Source organism: Trematomus bernacchii, unplaced genomic scaffold (assembly GCF_902827165.1).
Source record: "Trematomus bernacchii unplaced genomic scaffold, fTreBer1.1, whole genome shotgun sequence".
Classification (NCBI taxonomy): Eukaryota; Metazoa; Chordata; class Actinopteri; order Perciformes; family Nototheniidae; genus Trematomus; species Trematomus bernacchii.
Window position 1 is genome coordinate 834,140 of NW_022987669.1, and position 16,829 is coordinate 850,968.

Genomic DNA, 16,829 nt, shown 5'->3' on the forward strand with positions numbered 1-16,829 from the left:
ACTTCATGTCACTGCAGTGTTTGAATGTAAAATGAATGAGTGTGTAAACATATCCTCCTGTCAGTCAGCTGATTGCTGCAGTCAGCTGTTGTGTCCTGCCTCTGTGTGTGTGTGTGTGTGTGTGTGTGCATTACTGTATATGTTAAACTCAGCTATTGTGACATGTGTGTGTTGTTCAGATGTGTACCTGTCTTTCCACATAAGTGTGTATCCGTGCACACATCTGTGTTTGTGCTCCTCTCTGTGTGGAGGGAGTCATTTTTGCACATTACATCCACCCCTCAGGTGAAGATACAACTTTAGTTACTACACATGCATTTCAATAAGCGTCCTGACAAGTATAGAAGTGTTATGTGTGTGTGTGTGTAGCAGGGCGTGTGTGTAGGGTGTGTGAGGGACTGACTTAATTGAGCATGAAAGACAACAGATGACCTCTGGAGCTTCAGCGCGGCCGCCAATCACATCTGCCTGCCTTAGGGACATCACACACACACACACCACACACACACACACCCACACACACACACCCACAGCACACACACACACACAGCACCACACACACCACACACACACACACACACACACACACACACACACACACACACACACAGCAACACAAAGCACCACACACACACACACACAACACACCCACACACACACACACACACCACAACACCACACCCACACACACCCACCCACACACACCACACAACCACACACACACACACACACACACACACATCCTCACACACCTCAATGAAATATAAATAAATAAAAAAGAAATTCAAGGAGAAAGAATATATTAACAAAAAATATATATTATTTAAATATAATATAATTTAAATATAAAATAATTGAAATATACAATGAAATACAAAAATGTTCTTGTAATGTAGTCTTTGTCTCACAACCTGAAACCTGAAATGAAGCCAGAGGAAAGTCTTAAAATGTGTCAAACACGGTAAATACCATCTTACAAAAACACGTTGGGAGAAAAAAACTATTTGTATTAATTTTGGAACATTTAAACTCTCAGGGCATGAGCTTTAATTCATAAAAAACAAACCGGATGAGCTCCCGCCCCCACTGTGGTTATAATGAAATGTGTCCCCTCAATCTCATTGGTCTAAAGCTGTGTCACTCAGGCAGGTCGAGGGGCAAGCCGATTGGCCGGTGGGGACGATGGTTCAGAGAGAGAGATAAATGGATGCCGTCGTGCAGCAGGCTTGTTCCACTGAGACACAGTTGCTCTGTCACTGTCCACACACACATACACACACACACATTGGGGTACAGGCTGAGAACACACCACACACACAACACACACACACACACTGCCAAACGACATTAAAAAGCAGCCTCCTACCCGATTCGTTGTTCTCTGAATCCATCCTGATGCAGGCGAGGCGTGGACGGCCTGCTGCCAGGTGGACCTCCGTCTCTCTCTCTCAGTGTGTGTGTGTGTGTGTGTGTATGTGTATGTGTATGTGTATGTGTTTCCTCCCTCTCTCTCCCCCCTCACACACTGACTCTCTGAATATCTGACCTTGCCGTGTTTGTGGTTTCTCCTCGCTGAAGGCAGATCTGCAGAAGAAGCTGCACGGTGGAAAAGCTTAAAAACCTCCTCAGTACCGACTCCACCGAGAGACGAGGGACAAACACACACACACAAATATACACACACACAAGAGATATGACATGAGTGATAGGATTGTGTGTGCGTGTGTGTGCGTGTGTGTGTGTGTGTGGGCTTTTAAGGTGTTTTAATCATCCTGATGGAGCGCATATTTACTGAGAGAGAAGAGAATGCTGTTGAAGGACTTAAGCATTCAAAAATGTGTGTGTGTATGTGTGCGTGTGCGTGTGTATGTGTGTGTGTATGTGTGCGTGTGTATGTGCGTGCGTGTCTCTGTAGTGTTTAAAATTGCTAACAATTTAAGGAGGTAAGGCTGATTTTGGAAAGTGAGGATATTTTTGTAAACTGCAGATGTTCTTTGAGAATCATTTTGAAAATTGAGGATATTTATCAGAAGTGGGAACAGCTTTGTGAAGTCAGGACGTTTTCTGAAAACTGACAACCGTTTTTAAAGAAGGAACAATTTTAGATATAAGTTTCAGACCCTATTATATCCACTTTCAGCTCTTTACTTTTCTCATACTGCCTGTGCTGCAGCACCTCTTTTCACCCTCCGTCTGAAACCAGAGCCCAGTTTGCTCTACACTAAACTCATAGAACAAACTACAGGAGAGGGACAACCCCAAAAGGAGTGTGTATACCTTACACAGATTAAGCGACAGTGTAATAGGCCGACTAACACTTATACCAGAGTATTAGATTTAGTCCTAACATGTCCTTCTCTTTCAAATTGATGCCAGAAAAACATATTTCTGTTCGTCAAAAACGGTATATTCACTCCAGAAATATGAGTATCAGACGTCCAGAGACAGCTTTGTTTTTACGGAGCTCCGACGTCGCATTGTTGTTGTTTACGTCAGGAGACATCTTGTATACGGCATCATGTTCTCAAGATAATTGATATATCTTTTCAACAGAGGTGGGAAGTATTGGAGTACAAATACTTCATTACTGTACTTCAGTACATTTTTCTGGTATCAGTACTTTACTCCACTACTTATTTTTCAGAGGACTTTTTACTTTGACTTCTCACATGTTGAACCCAAATACCTGTACTTTCTACTTCTTACATGTTGAACACAAATACCTGTACTTTCTACTTCTTACATGTTGAACACTAATACCTGTACTTTCTACTTCTTACATGTTGAACACAAATACCTGTACTTTCTACTTCTTACATGTTGAACACAAATACCTGTACTTTCTACTTCTTACATGTTGAACACAAATACCTGTACTTTCTACTTCTTACATGTTGAACACAAATACCTGTACTTTCTACTTCTTACATGTTGACCCAAATACCTGTACTTTCTACTTCTTACATGTTGAACACAAATACCTGTACTTTCTACTTCTTACATGTTGAACCCAAATACCTGTACTTTCTACTTCTTACATGTTGAACACAAATACCTGTACTTTCTACTTCTTACATGTTGAACACAATACCTGTACTTTCTACTTCTTACATGTTGAACACAAATACCTGTACTTTCTACTTCTTACATGTTGAACACAAATACCTATACTTTCTACTTCTTTACATGTTGAACCCAAATACCTGTACTTTCTACTTCTTACATGTTGAACACTAATACCTGTACTTTCTACTTCTTACATGTTGAACCCAAATACCTGTACTTTCCACTTCTTACATGTTGAACCCAAATACCTGTACTTTCTACTTCTTACATGTTGAACACAAATACCTGTACTTTCTACTTCTTACATGTTGAACACAAATACCTGTACTTTCTACTTCTTACATGTTGAACCCAAATACCTGTACTTCTACTTCTTACATGTTGAACACAAATACCTGTACTTTCTACTTCTTACATGTTGAACACAAATACCTGTACTTTCTACTTCTCACATGTTGAACACAAATACCTGTACTTTCTACTTCTTACATGTTGAACACAAATACCTGTACTTTCTACTTCTTACATGTTGAACACAAATACCTGTACTTTCTACTTCTTACATGTTGAACCCAAATACCTGTACTTTCTACTTCTCACATGTTGAACCCAATACCTGTACTTTTTACTTCTTACATGTTGAACACAAATACCTGTACTTTCTACTTCTTACATGTTGAACTCAAATACCTGTACTTTCTACTTCTTACATGTTGAACTCAAATACCTGTACTTTCTACTTTCTACTTCTTACATGTTGAACACAAATACCTGTACTTTCTACTTCTTACATGTTGAACACAATACCTGTACATTTCTACTTCTTACATGTTGAACTCAAATACCTGTACTTTCTACTTCTTACATGTGTGAACACAAATACCTGTACTTTCTACTTCTTACATGTTTGAACCCAAATACCTGTACTCTCTACTTCTTACATGTTGAACTCAAATACCTGTACTTTCTACTTCTTACACTTTGAACTCAAATACCTGTACTTTCTACTTCTCAACATTTCCCAAACAGGCTGGTTCCTTAGTTTGAATGTGTGTTTGGTGGCGTGATCATTATTATTTAGAGTCATTGCGTGCCTATTGATTTGAACACGATCCGTGTATCCATCATTTCCTGTCCTCTCTAAAGAAGAGGGACCAATGAAAACGTTGTCATGTTGCCGTTGTTCAGCATGGAAACATTCATTAGCTAACAATGACATTATTGTTCTATTAATATAAAGGGAGGTCAGGTACTCTTTAAAACAGCTGCTAGTTATGGGTACTTTTTACTGAAGTACATTTCAAAGCCCTCTTTACTTTTACTTGAGTAAAGAAGTTTAGTCAGTACTTCTACTTTCACCAGAGTATTTTTAAACACGAGTATCTGTACTTCTACTTGAGTCAAGGATGTGTGTACTTGACCATCTCTGCTTATAAACAAGATCAGCGCCACAGGACTCATACAATATCTTTCTAGAAGAACCCCTGGTGTAGTTTGTTAAGCAATTCACATCTTAACCTAGGGTCCCTGTACCCAGGACACATTTCAATGAACGACTCCCACCCTTTGCAAAGCCAACTTCTCTATTAAAGGTTGAACGTTGTTGGTCCTACGAAGCTCCCTCGTGCAGGTGTGCAAGGTCAGTGTGCTCAGACATCTTTCCACAGACCTCACATCCAAAAAAGGACTGAAGAGGGATCGCACCGTGAGTTTCCAACATGTTTATCTACTGCATAACAAAAGGATATCTTCTTACAGTCGTCCAGGTTCTGTTTTATCCTCCGTACTATGCTCAGTGTTTCAATGACACGTCTAGGGTTAGAAGATGTTGGTATTTCATCAAAATCGGAATGTTTTGTATATAAATATTTCAGCTTGACCTAGCAAACAACCACTGAAAACATGCTGGACGTATGTATTTTCATCTTGTTTACCAGTGAGCCAGAAAGCTATGTTGTTCCAGTTTCTCTAATTCATGCAGTTTGCTTATAAACACTATTGTGATGTTCCTGCACATAAAGGCGTGTTTTAATCCAACATGCACTGATTTGTACAATAGTAAAGAAGTTGAGATGTATTAGACCTTTGACAACAGACTGCTAAAGAACCAACGCCCTAAGTGTGTAAAAGAAAGAAATGAACCTTCCTAAATAAGGACTTTCCAGGCCCAATACCCTCACATTGAACCATCCATCATAGCTTAGTTTGAGCTGTATCTCCAGAGGCCTGTACTACGAAGCCGGATTTTCCTAACCTGGATATGTTGGAGTTAGCCGGTTGGCCCAATCCAAACATACGCGCTGGCGCTAAGCTGTACTACGACGCTGGTTATCAAGTGGATCGCTCAAGCCAGCCGTGTCCTATCTAGTTAGGTTGCGCGTTCACATGAAAGGGGTGGTATTTGGGAGCATTCGACCAATCACAAACATGGAGAAGCGTACTAACAGCGCAGCGTCATACTTCCTGAATGAAAAAGTGAACTTTATAGTAGTCAAATATGAAGAAGTTAAACTTTAAACATCCATGAACTTAAACACTTTATCCAGGATCAAAGCCACATAGCTGCACCTGCAAGGTGAATACAGCTGGTAAAAGAAAAGTGTTTGAATGCGTACATTAACAGGTTTATGAAATCACTGCCCCGTCCAAGACACGATCTGACTTTAATTACATTTGACTCGAGTGTTTCGTCAACTTAATGTGTTGCTTAAAATAATACTTGGTATCATACCATACCTTGGTATCTGGCTTGATGATTGTCTTACTTCAGGTCACTAATCTGCTTAAAAAGCTGAGGGTTAGAACTAGGTTTCTTTTTCAGAACAAGTCCTGTTTCTCTTTTGAAGCCAGAAAAAGGCTAGTCACTGTGACCTTTTTTACCTGTGCTAGACTATGGTGATTTGATATATATGAATGCACCTGCCCATTGCCTGAAAGGTTAGATGCCGCCTATCACAGTTACTAACTGTAAAGCACTTACTCATCACTGTACCCTGTATGCCAAGGCAGGTCTGCCTTCACTTACTGTACGGAGGCTCAGTCATTGGTACATGTTCATATATAAAGCCATGCTGGGTAAACTACCGACTTATATCTGCTCTTTGATCTCACGGAGAGTGGCAAGTAGCTATTGCCTGAGATCCCAGGTTGTGTTTTTATTACATGTGCCAAGTGCTAGGACTGTTTTAGGTACTAAAGCTTTTATGTGCGCTGCTCCTCTAGCTTGGAACACTATGCAAAAAATATGAAACTGAGCATTTTGATTCCCTTGCATCATTTTAAAGCACGGCTGGATGAAATGTTATTAGATACCTGTAATGTGAATAGGTTGCTAATTTATACCCCTGTAATAATGTTGTGATGTCCTTTTTGTTTTCTGTTTGTTTTTATGTGTAACTAATGTACCGCAGGTCTCCCTTGAAAAAGAGATCGTTGATCTCAATGGGATTTGCACCTGGTTAAATAAAGGCTACAATCAAACATACTTCTGCATACAGTATGTGACACTGTGAGTGTTGCACGGCCAGATACGGCTCAGCTGACTCAGATAAGGAAATATATGATACATTATGATGTGATATGATATGAATGATAATGGGACACATCGACGTCTGCACTCACAGTGCCGCGGACTGTACTTAATGTTACTCTGATCCGGTTACTTATGTCGTGGCAGATATTTAAGTAAGCTTTCTTAACGCTAATATTATAATAGTCAGATTGCTCTGAAGATGGGAGGGGATATTCTATTAATTTTCACGTTCACACAGTCAGTTTGATTTTGTCCGGCCGTATTTCCTGCAACGGCAGTTTAAACTGTATTTCCTCTATCCTGTAATATGAATTGATCGCTTTAAACTCCGCACACTGAGCTCTGATTGGTCAGCAGGCGGTGCTTTCACTGAGTTGATCTCTTAGCCTGCCACCTAACCTGCTCCGGACCAGGCTAGCCGCTCAGCATAAGTTACCATGGAGATCTAGCCCGCTAAAAAGAGAACCAGCGTCGTAGGACCAGAAACCCAGAGTTTTCCCTGAAGTCAGCCGCTAAGAGAAAATCCGGCTTCGTAGTACAGGCCTCTGGTCTGTGTTTTTATTTGTGTTAGCCAGTGAGCCAGAAAGCTGTTGTTCCAGTTCCTCTAATTCATGCAGTTTAGCGTTTCCTGCCAGGGGGGCGTCTTGCCGTCATTTGACGCTCTTATTCAGCTCGGAACGCCCTGAACTCGAGCCGAGGGCGTCCAAAAAAAATTATAATTCGAGAGAAGATCGAGAGTTTTTATCGCTTGAAATGACGAAAAGGAAAAGGTCAAGGCCATCCCTCTGTTGGAGGGGCAACGGAGTCTGGTGGGATTATTTTCGCCGCCAGCAAAGCGTGTTCCTGTGACGGAAAGTGTACTGCCGGCGAGCCTTGACGGGGGGTGCTAGTGGAGCACGCGCGTGAACTGCGAGCGCCGTGGTAAACTGTGGTAACATGAAGAGCCGCTTGGGAGCCGAAAGAGCCGGCTCACTAAAAAGAGCCGGAATTCCCATCACTAATACGTAAAGAGCTAGTATCTATAAAGGGACGGCTCAATTCAAAATCCCCCCTCGGGGTGGACGCCCTCTCAGCCCTGGCCTGGCGGAAACACTTGTTCACTTGATTTGCACAATAGTAAAGAGGTAGGAAGTTGAGATGTATTAAAACACTTTGACAACAGACTGCTAAAGAACCAACGCCCTAACCCTAAGTCTGTAAAAGAAGAAAAAACCTTCCTAAATATCAGATTCAAGGACTTTCAAGGCCCAATTCCCTCAAAATCAACGATCCATCATGGCATAGTTTGAGCTGTATCTATAGGTGTTTATTTTATTAACCAGTCTACCATAAGGCTGTTGTTCCAGTTCCTCTAATTCATGATCATTTGCATCTAAAGACTTTGTTGTTATGTCCCATAGAGGCGTGTTTTAATCCAACATGCACTGATTTGTAGAAGAGGGAAGACAAACAGGAAGGTATCGACTGAAGTAAACCAGTTATTTCCTGCTCATTTCACAACCCGATATCTCTGCACCGACACCTGTCTGATGTCGATAGAGAAACAAGAAAACATCCGACTACAAACACACCACAGGATGAAAAAGAAAAATGCAAAATCCTTCAAAAGTGCAGCGAAGCCGAGCGTCACAAGAAGATAAAAGCTTCCCTCTCTGCAAAGACGAAGAGTCTGAGGAAACAGAGGGAGGCGCAGCGGCTTTGAAGTTATATTAGGCCAAATCCTCCTTTGCAGAACAAACCGTCTTCACTGAACACCACACACACCACACACAACAACACACAACAACACACACACACAACACAACACACAACATCAGCCGGCGGAGCATCAAAACAACGCTTTGATTCCTCCATGCATCCCAAATACTGCTGCTCCACCTGGACACAGATGCATGCTGGGTAACTCATTGGAATCAACTTTAAAGGGAGTGAAATGCAGGAGGTGCAGACGCATTTAGATCCACAACAAATTGCTAATGTAAAGCTCCTCAAACTCCATGGCCATAAGAGTGTGAAATAACAGTATCAAATTCAAGGACTTTTCAAGGACTTTCCAGGCCGAATATCCTCAAATTCATCTCAGCAGAACATCGTTTGAGATTAGTATTAAGGCTAATTTTCTGAGCTCCAGAAGGGAGATGAATATGCAGACGCGGGAAATTGGTTACGTGACAATTCTCCATTAAGAATAAAAAATATATAAAACGTTTAACAAATGTCTAAATGAGACGACTAAATGTCATCATGCCGAACATTAGCCACCTTTAGCTTAGCGGGTGGTGACGTGAAGTCATGTGACCGTGCTGTAGTTCCTTTACAGCCCAACATTAGCCTCCTTTAGCTTAGCGGGTGGTGACGTGAAGTCATGTGACCGTGCTGTAGTTCCTTTACAGCCCAACATTAGCTTTTCACTTCAGAAATCATAAAGTTTTAATATGTGGAGATTGTTCTTGTGTCTGCAGCTTGAAGGACTCTGCGGGCCTCGGTCTGCTCTGTAATTACTCCCAGTAAACTGCTGATTACATTAGCGGTAATGTGACACTTTCACCATCGATCCCTGAGTGTGTGTGTGTGTGTGAATATGTTAGTGACGTAGGCAAATACACTGCAGACAAATTTAAACGTAATGACATCTTTATGGTGTTGCTGGTTAAGTCTGAGCTGAGTCTTTGATCATTACAACTAAGGCTTGGAGATATATTTAATTAATTGAAATAGTTGTTTTTGTGCAGTATCAAATGCTGACATCAAGCTTAAGTAGGTATAAATGCTGCTAAACTTAAAGGGAAAGACAAAACGACTATCCTGGCAAAAGTAATTCACAATATTGTCCCACTGATAAAGTGGCACTTAAAAACGTTTTTAGGACACAATTCCCAACCATGCTTCACTAAATTGGTAATAAATACTATTAGGTTTAATGCAACATTTGGTGCAATAGCTTTGGGTTATTGACAAAGAAAATGAACATATAAAGTCCACTCAGAGAGTTAAATTAAAACAGTTTGACGAGACAGAGAGAGGAACATGATTTGTGCTGCTATTAATAATACACACTGAGTTCCCTCCGTGTGTGTGTGTGTGTGTGTGTGTGTGTGTGTGTGTGTGTGGTGTGTGTGTGTGTGTGTGGTGTGTGTGTTGTGTGTGTGTCTCTCACTCCTGGGTCTGTTGTGGTCTGCAGGCTCTCATTATCCTCAAAGTGTTAACCACCTCAATTAAGTCATTATGGAGGACAGACCCTCCGTCACTCAGCCTCCTGCAGCTGAACCAACACTCAGATACATGGAGGATGGAAAGATGCATGCTGGAAATACTGTCTGGCTATTTTACTTCTGCAATAGAGTGGCGAAGTCACGCCCATCTACTTCCGCCCCATGGGACCTTATTTCGGAAAAATAATGTATTGAAGTCAATGGAGAGAGAAAACGTATCTTTCGATCCCGTTTGAATTGTGCCATGAATTACACATATGATGTTTGTCAATCTTAAAAAATCATTTCCATGTCAAAAAAGTCACAGTTTGTCGTAAAACTGTTGAAATATAAGACTATGAAAAATACGCACTAGAAACGACTACAAATCCCAGAGTCGCGTAAGTGATGTCACAATTGTTTTCCTCCACTAAGAGATAGCTAAGATCAGCGCCATATAGATATAATCTATCTATATGGCGCTGGCTAAGATAACTTTAACAAGATGCCTGTGTGCTTAGTACCAGGTTGTTATCATACCAGCAATGGGTCTTGCTCGTTCTTTCGCTTCCCGTCTGATTGAAAGGACCAGGAGTGTCTGGATCAAGCTAGCTAGTAGCTAGCACGTTAGTTAGCATTACAGCCTTGTCATTTGTATTAGCCTTAACATGATAAGTAACGTTAAGTAACCCAAAATGTTAACAGTAAGAGAGTAAGTAGTCATATTTCGTGAAACCCTTTGAAGAGTACTGTCACACGGTGTGATCATTCTATAATACACAATTTAAGCCCGGGGGAGAAATGCTAACGCTAACGCTTTAGCGATCTTCTCTACTTCATGCTATCTGCACAAATGGTTGACATTAAACATTAAACGACCAGGCAGTTCAGAGGAATCAAAGGAAGGCAGGCAGGCAGGCTTTACCATGACATTCTTCAGGACGTGTTTCATTGTGGTGATAGTGAGGGTAGTCAATCGTTTTGTGACAAGACAGTAGTGACGGCCATCTTGGGGTGACGTGTGTTGTGACCAGAGATGTAGTTCATTGAGCGTTTCACACAATAACAAATGTGTACTTCACAGTTTACGACACATTTTTTTTTTTTTTGACTTGCAAAATTATCTTTTAAATTGACAAACATCATATGTGTAATTCGTGGGCACAATTCAAACGGGATCGAAAGATAATCTTTCTCTCTCCATTGACTTCAATACATAATTTTCCGAAATAAGGTCCCATGGAGGTCCACCGGAAGGGGAGGGACTTCGACACTCTATAGAGGAACTACAGCACGGTCACATGACTTCACATCACCACCGCTAAGCTAAAGGTGGCTAATGTTGGGCTATAATGGAACAGCACGGTCACATGACTTCACGTCACCACCGCTAAGCTAAAGGTGGCTAAAGTTGGGCTATAAAGGAACTACAGCACGGTCACATGACTTCAAGTCACCACCGCTAAGCTAAAGGTGGCTAATGTTGGGCTATAAAGGAACTACAGCACGGTCACATGACTTCACGTCACCACCGCTAAGCTAAAGGTGGCTAATGTTGGGCTATAAAGGAACTACAGCACGGTCACATGACTTCAAGTCACCACCGCTAAGCTAAAGGTGGCTAATGTTGGGCTATAAAGGAACTACAGCACGGTCACATGACTTCACGTCTCCACCGCTAAGCTAAAGGTGGCTAAAGTTGGGCTATAAAGGAACTACAGCACGGTCACATGACTTCACGTCTCCACCGCTAAGCTAAAGGTGGCTAATGTTGGGCTATAAAGGAACTACAGCACGATCACATGACTTCACGTCACCACCACTAAGCTAAAGGAGGCTAATGTTGGGCTATAAAGGAACTCCAGCACGGTCACATGACTTCACGTCACCACCACCTAAGCTAAAGGAGGCTAATGTTGGGCTTATAAAGGAACTACAGCAAGGTCACATGACTTCACGTCACCACGCTAAGCTAAAGGGTGGCTAATGTTGGGTGTGATGATGTTTAGACACTTGTTAGCAACCTCTGTTTCGTAATCCACCAGTGAGGTATTTACTGACGTATTTCATGTCGTAGAATAAAAACTCCTCAGCTTGTGTTGAACACAGACTTTATTTCAGGATAACAACCAAAAACCTGCTACACTAATCAATGATTCGATCATACAGTCAACACTAACTTGTATGTTGTTGACAAAAACTAGGGCAGGAAACTTCCCTAACTCCAATGAGATTCCAAGAATGTGTGTGAGTAGTTATTTAAAGTGAGATTACCTATATTATGTTAATCCTTAGCACATGTTACAGTCAGGGCCTCACAGTGTGTTGGTGTGAGTGTGCGTGTGAGATATTGATATTGCACTTTCACATTGAAATATTGGTTATATATCCAACATGTCAAACACACAGCAGCTGTTGTGTCACACACACCACACACACAGTTTTGTCAGCCTGTGTTGGACATATATTACTGATAATAATGTAATATTACTCCTTTAATATGACTGGATCTAAACATGTGTTTCTATAGGAAAGTAAGCATTTTAAAATCAATCTTTCAAGCCAATCAACTTCATTTCAATTTTGGTTGTTATTCAAATAAATTGTTTAAAACTAAGGAGCAACAAAAGGGAGAAGGCTGCTTTGCTGCAATGCATGTAGGGAAATGAGAATTGATGATTATAACATGTTTGATAATCATCTGTATATTTCACAACCTGTTAGTCATGATATTTCCAACAGTTTATTGATGATGACTCTCATACAGCCACACCTGAGTCACCTGTCTCCAGTGAACCTGACAGCAGGGGACATAACAAAGCCCTGACCTTCCCTCTGTTCACACATAATAGAAGTGGTTTTGGTGGACAACAGCACAAATTAATTCTGCTGAGGCATGTGTTTCAGAGTAAACATCACAGACACACCTGAACGCAGCACGACATCAGGTTAGTCCTGTTGATGCCACTAATAATCATATTAATCACCGACTGAGTCAGAAATTACTTTATGCTTTAATTGTTGTCTGTAAACTGGCAGAAAGGGTGATGGGCCTGAAATGATGCCCTAATAAACATATAATGTCCAATTCATATACAACCTTAAAAAGCAGAACTTGTAGCTTCAGTATCAGAAATTGGCCCCACGTTGATATAAGCACACGAGCAGTGACAGTGAACGCATCACTGTCCTCTGTTTTTCAACTTCAACTGTTCTAGAAATTAGCCAAAACTATGACATTAAACGCACCACGTGACACATTGAAGTGTAGGGTTATTTCTCCAACATGACAACACACTAAAGCGGTGACAGTGAACGCATCACTGCACTCTTTTCAAACTTTAACCCTGATGTCAGCACTTACATTTGCCAAAACCGTGACAATAAACGCACCACATGCACATTCAAGTGTGGGGTTGTCTCTCCAACATGTCAATGTCCAACAAACACACAGTGGCAGTGAACGCATCATTGCAACTGTTTTAAAACTTCAACTGCTTTCAAAAAATTAGCAAAATTATGACAGTAAACGCACCACATGCATACTGATATGTAGGGTTATTTCTCCAACATGTCAACACACACACTGTCAGTTTCTCACACACACACACACACACACACACACACACACACACACACACACACACACACACACACACACACACACCACCACACACACACACAACACACACACACACACACACACAGTTTCAAAAGATAGCCACAACAGTGCCGGTGAACGCACCACATGCACACTGATGAGTCGAGGTATTTCTCCAACATGTCAACACACACACAGTGACAGTGAACGCATTTTAACTTGAACGGCTTTAGTTATTAGCCAGAACAGTGACATTAAACGCACCACATGCACACTGATGTGTATGGTTATTTATCCACAATTCACACACACACACAAGCAGTGACAGTGAACACAACATTGTACTTTATTTCAAACTTTAACCCTCACATCAGCTCTTCAAATTTGCGAAAACCGTGACAGTAAACGCACCACATGCACATCAAATGTAATGGTATTTCTTCAACATGTCAACACACACACTGTCAATGTCACACACCTTCACACAAACACACACACACGTTCTCTCACACACACACACACACACAACACACACACTCTCTCTCTTACCGGCTGGCATCCTGGTGCTAATGTCTGGTCTTCTGGTCAGTTGTCCTCCATGCAGCTCCTCCTGCTCTCTCTTCACCTGGAGTCGGAAAAAAGACTCTTTAACATCAGAAATCCCCCCTTAAACAGCCGCTTTAGGTCACCACACACACACACACACACACACACACACAGATATACATCGGAATTAGCATCAGCACTGTAAACACTGCAGGAGTTAGCATCTGAAGCTAACACCTTTCTAACGTCCGGAAACACTGCGGTGCGTTCAGGGGACGTTAAGAGACATTTAAATGCACATTTTGAAGGGTGACATGCACATACCTGCAGGTAACACAGCAGCAGCAGGAGGATTAACTGGTTACTTACTGCAGAGCTTCCTGCTTTACGGTCACACGCACGCACACACGCACACACACACAACGCGGAAGTGAAGCAGTGAACTCCCCCTGCGGTGCTGCCTTCAGGACCGCCGGCTAATTATAGCAAGGTGTGCTAATGTGGTGCAGCTTATTACTGTATAAAGGTGAGGTGTTAGTGAGAAGGAAATGCACACATATATATATATATATATATGCATAAACTTTTGTTAGACAGACAGACAGACGGACAGACAGACGGGCAGACAGACATACATACAGACATACATACAGACAGACAGACATACATACAGACAGACAGACAGACAGACAGACAGACAGACAGACAGACGGACTGGTATCAAAATATGTTTTATTCATAATTTGAGGGAAGTAATCTTCTTTTACTTGATTTATTGATGTATTTATTTATATATCTGTATCTATCAGTTATTATTTTTGAGTAACTGGCATTCTTTATTTTTTTATTTAGAGTAACCAATAATTTGTTTATTTTATTTATTGACCCTGATCAATATGTGGGGAAACTGACCTTTCTTTAATTTTAATTTAATAGCATTCTCTTTTTTGTAATTTGGGGTTGATGACCCTTATTTAATTTTATTGTATTTAACTACATTTTTTAGTCTCTATAAATTAATATTTTTGTAAAATGGAGCATCTTTATTCTATTTTAATATTTTATTGTGTTAATTAATCGATGTTTTTGTCAGAAAATGAATAATACACATAATAATACATCGGAGTCTCATCTTCCAGTTGTTTCTTTCTGTCTGTGAAAGAAATCAATAATATTCTTCTCATACCAAACCATAAACCCAGCTCTGAGGGTTCTGTTGTAGTTCGATGGGTTCATCTCACCAGAACCTCCTCTCAGTTCAGAACCTGGAGCTAAATCTGTCCGGACTCATGATGTATGTCATGTAATTGTTTTGTATCAAATCAAATCACTATAGCCCCAAATCACAAGAAATGCCTCAAAGGGCTGTACAAAGCAATCAAAAACTAAGGCTGGAGCCACACGGAGACGAAAACAAACCGAATTCGATATCAAAAAAGTCTTCCGTCCACACGGATCGGCTCAAGAAATGTGTCCATCCACACGAGACAGCTCGACCCGCTGGAGACGCTGTAGTACATATGCCGGGCCTGTAAGTGGCGCTGTACTTCCGCCACAAAATACACCAAAAGCAGCGAAGAAGACCCCCGAGCATGGTGGCCTGGTTGCCTGGTTGCCCTTCTCTTTATTCTCCGCGGTGGATTTAGCAACATGTAGTTCATGTAGTTCTCCATGTCCACTTGTTTGCTGATGGTTGTGGTAGAGGAGCTGTAGATGTTGCACTAACATCTGTAGCATGGTCAGTAGCTACAGTAGCAGTGAGCAGCAGAGGTGGGGAGAGGCGGGGCTATGGCTTCATCGTTATCAGGAAATGACACACACGGAGCCGTTTGGCCCCCCAGAGCGTTGCGTCCGCAGATCTACCCACCTTGGGCCCCGTTATCGTTATCTGCGTTTCCCTGTCGGGCTCGTGTGGCCGAACCGTCTATAACAGGGGTGTCAAACTCAAGGCCCGGGGGCCAAATCCGGACCGCGACTTCATTTTCTGTGGCCCCACAAGAGCTTGCAAAGAATATAATATGTTTATTATATGGTTACATGGCGATTTACAGAAGCACGTTGCCCATAAACTACATGTCCCACAATGCATCTCAAATTTGACTTTTTGTTGTCAAAATATGTCTTTTTCTTAGAACTAGCCTTTTTCTCAAATTTTTTTTTTGTTTTTCCAGAATGTGGCTTTTCTTTTAAAATCATATTGTGACATTCTCACTGAAGAGACTTGCAATTATTTGCCCTAGACTTCTGCTTTCAGACGTAGTTAATTATGAAGTTATTACCCTATCCGATAATAATCCAATGCAGAGGAAATAATGTAATATAATACATTATTTTATATATATTCAATATTTATATATGTATTTTTATGTAGTCTTAAAGTTACAACTGGCCCTTTGAGTGCAACCATAATGCTTATGTGGCCCGTGATGAAATTCAGTTTGACACCCCTGGTCTATAAGATAGAGAACTGTAGCGGATACGACCCGTTTCGTCTCCGTGTGGCTGCAGCCTAAATACAAACGTCATAGCATAAAAAAAGATTATACAGCATTATACATGAAAGAAATTTCCCTGTAAGGGATTAATAAAGTGTATCTTCTTCTTCTTCTTCTTCATCAACATAAGTATTGCCATGTGATAAAAGCATGTGACTGAAGTGATGCTAATGTTGAATGTGTGTGTGTGAATGCAGTAATCGTTCGAAAACACCCTGTTGAATACTTATTAAAGAGGCCCTGTTGTGCTCTTCTCTCTCCTGTAGTGAGTTCTATAGGGTTTAGTGCATGTCAATGGTCTGAAAAGGCTCAAATCCCTATGCTCCCTCATTACACAGTTAGGGTAATGAGGGAAACCAAAGGCACGGCACAGGAGAATGTGCTGTCATTAAGACGCT

At 41.2% G+C, this 16,829-nt stretch overlaps 1 protein-coding gene across 1 annotated transcript in view; it reads right to left on the reverse strand.

Annotated features, from left to right (window-relative positions):
• The window catches only part of efr3a (EFR3 homolog A (S. cerevisiae)), a 122,232-nt gene extending 107,878 nt beyond the window's left edge, over positions 1 to 14,354 (reverse strand). Inside the window, exons 1-2 of the mRNA XM_034135975.1 lie at positions 14,261 to 14,354; positions 13,940 to 14,015 (exon numbers count right to left, since the gene is read on the reverse strand). Of these exons, the coding sequence (XP_033991866.1) occupies positions 13,940 to 13,949 (10 nt within the window). The 5' untranslated portion in view covers positions 13,950 to 14,015; positions 14,261 to 14,354. The remainder of the gene's footprint in view (positions 1 to 13,939; positions 14,016 to 14,260) is intronic.
• Between the last annotated feature and the right edge of the window lie 2,475 nt (positions 14,355 to 16,829).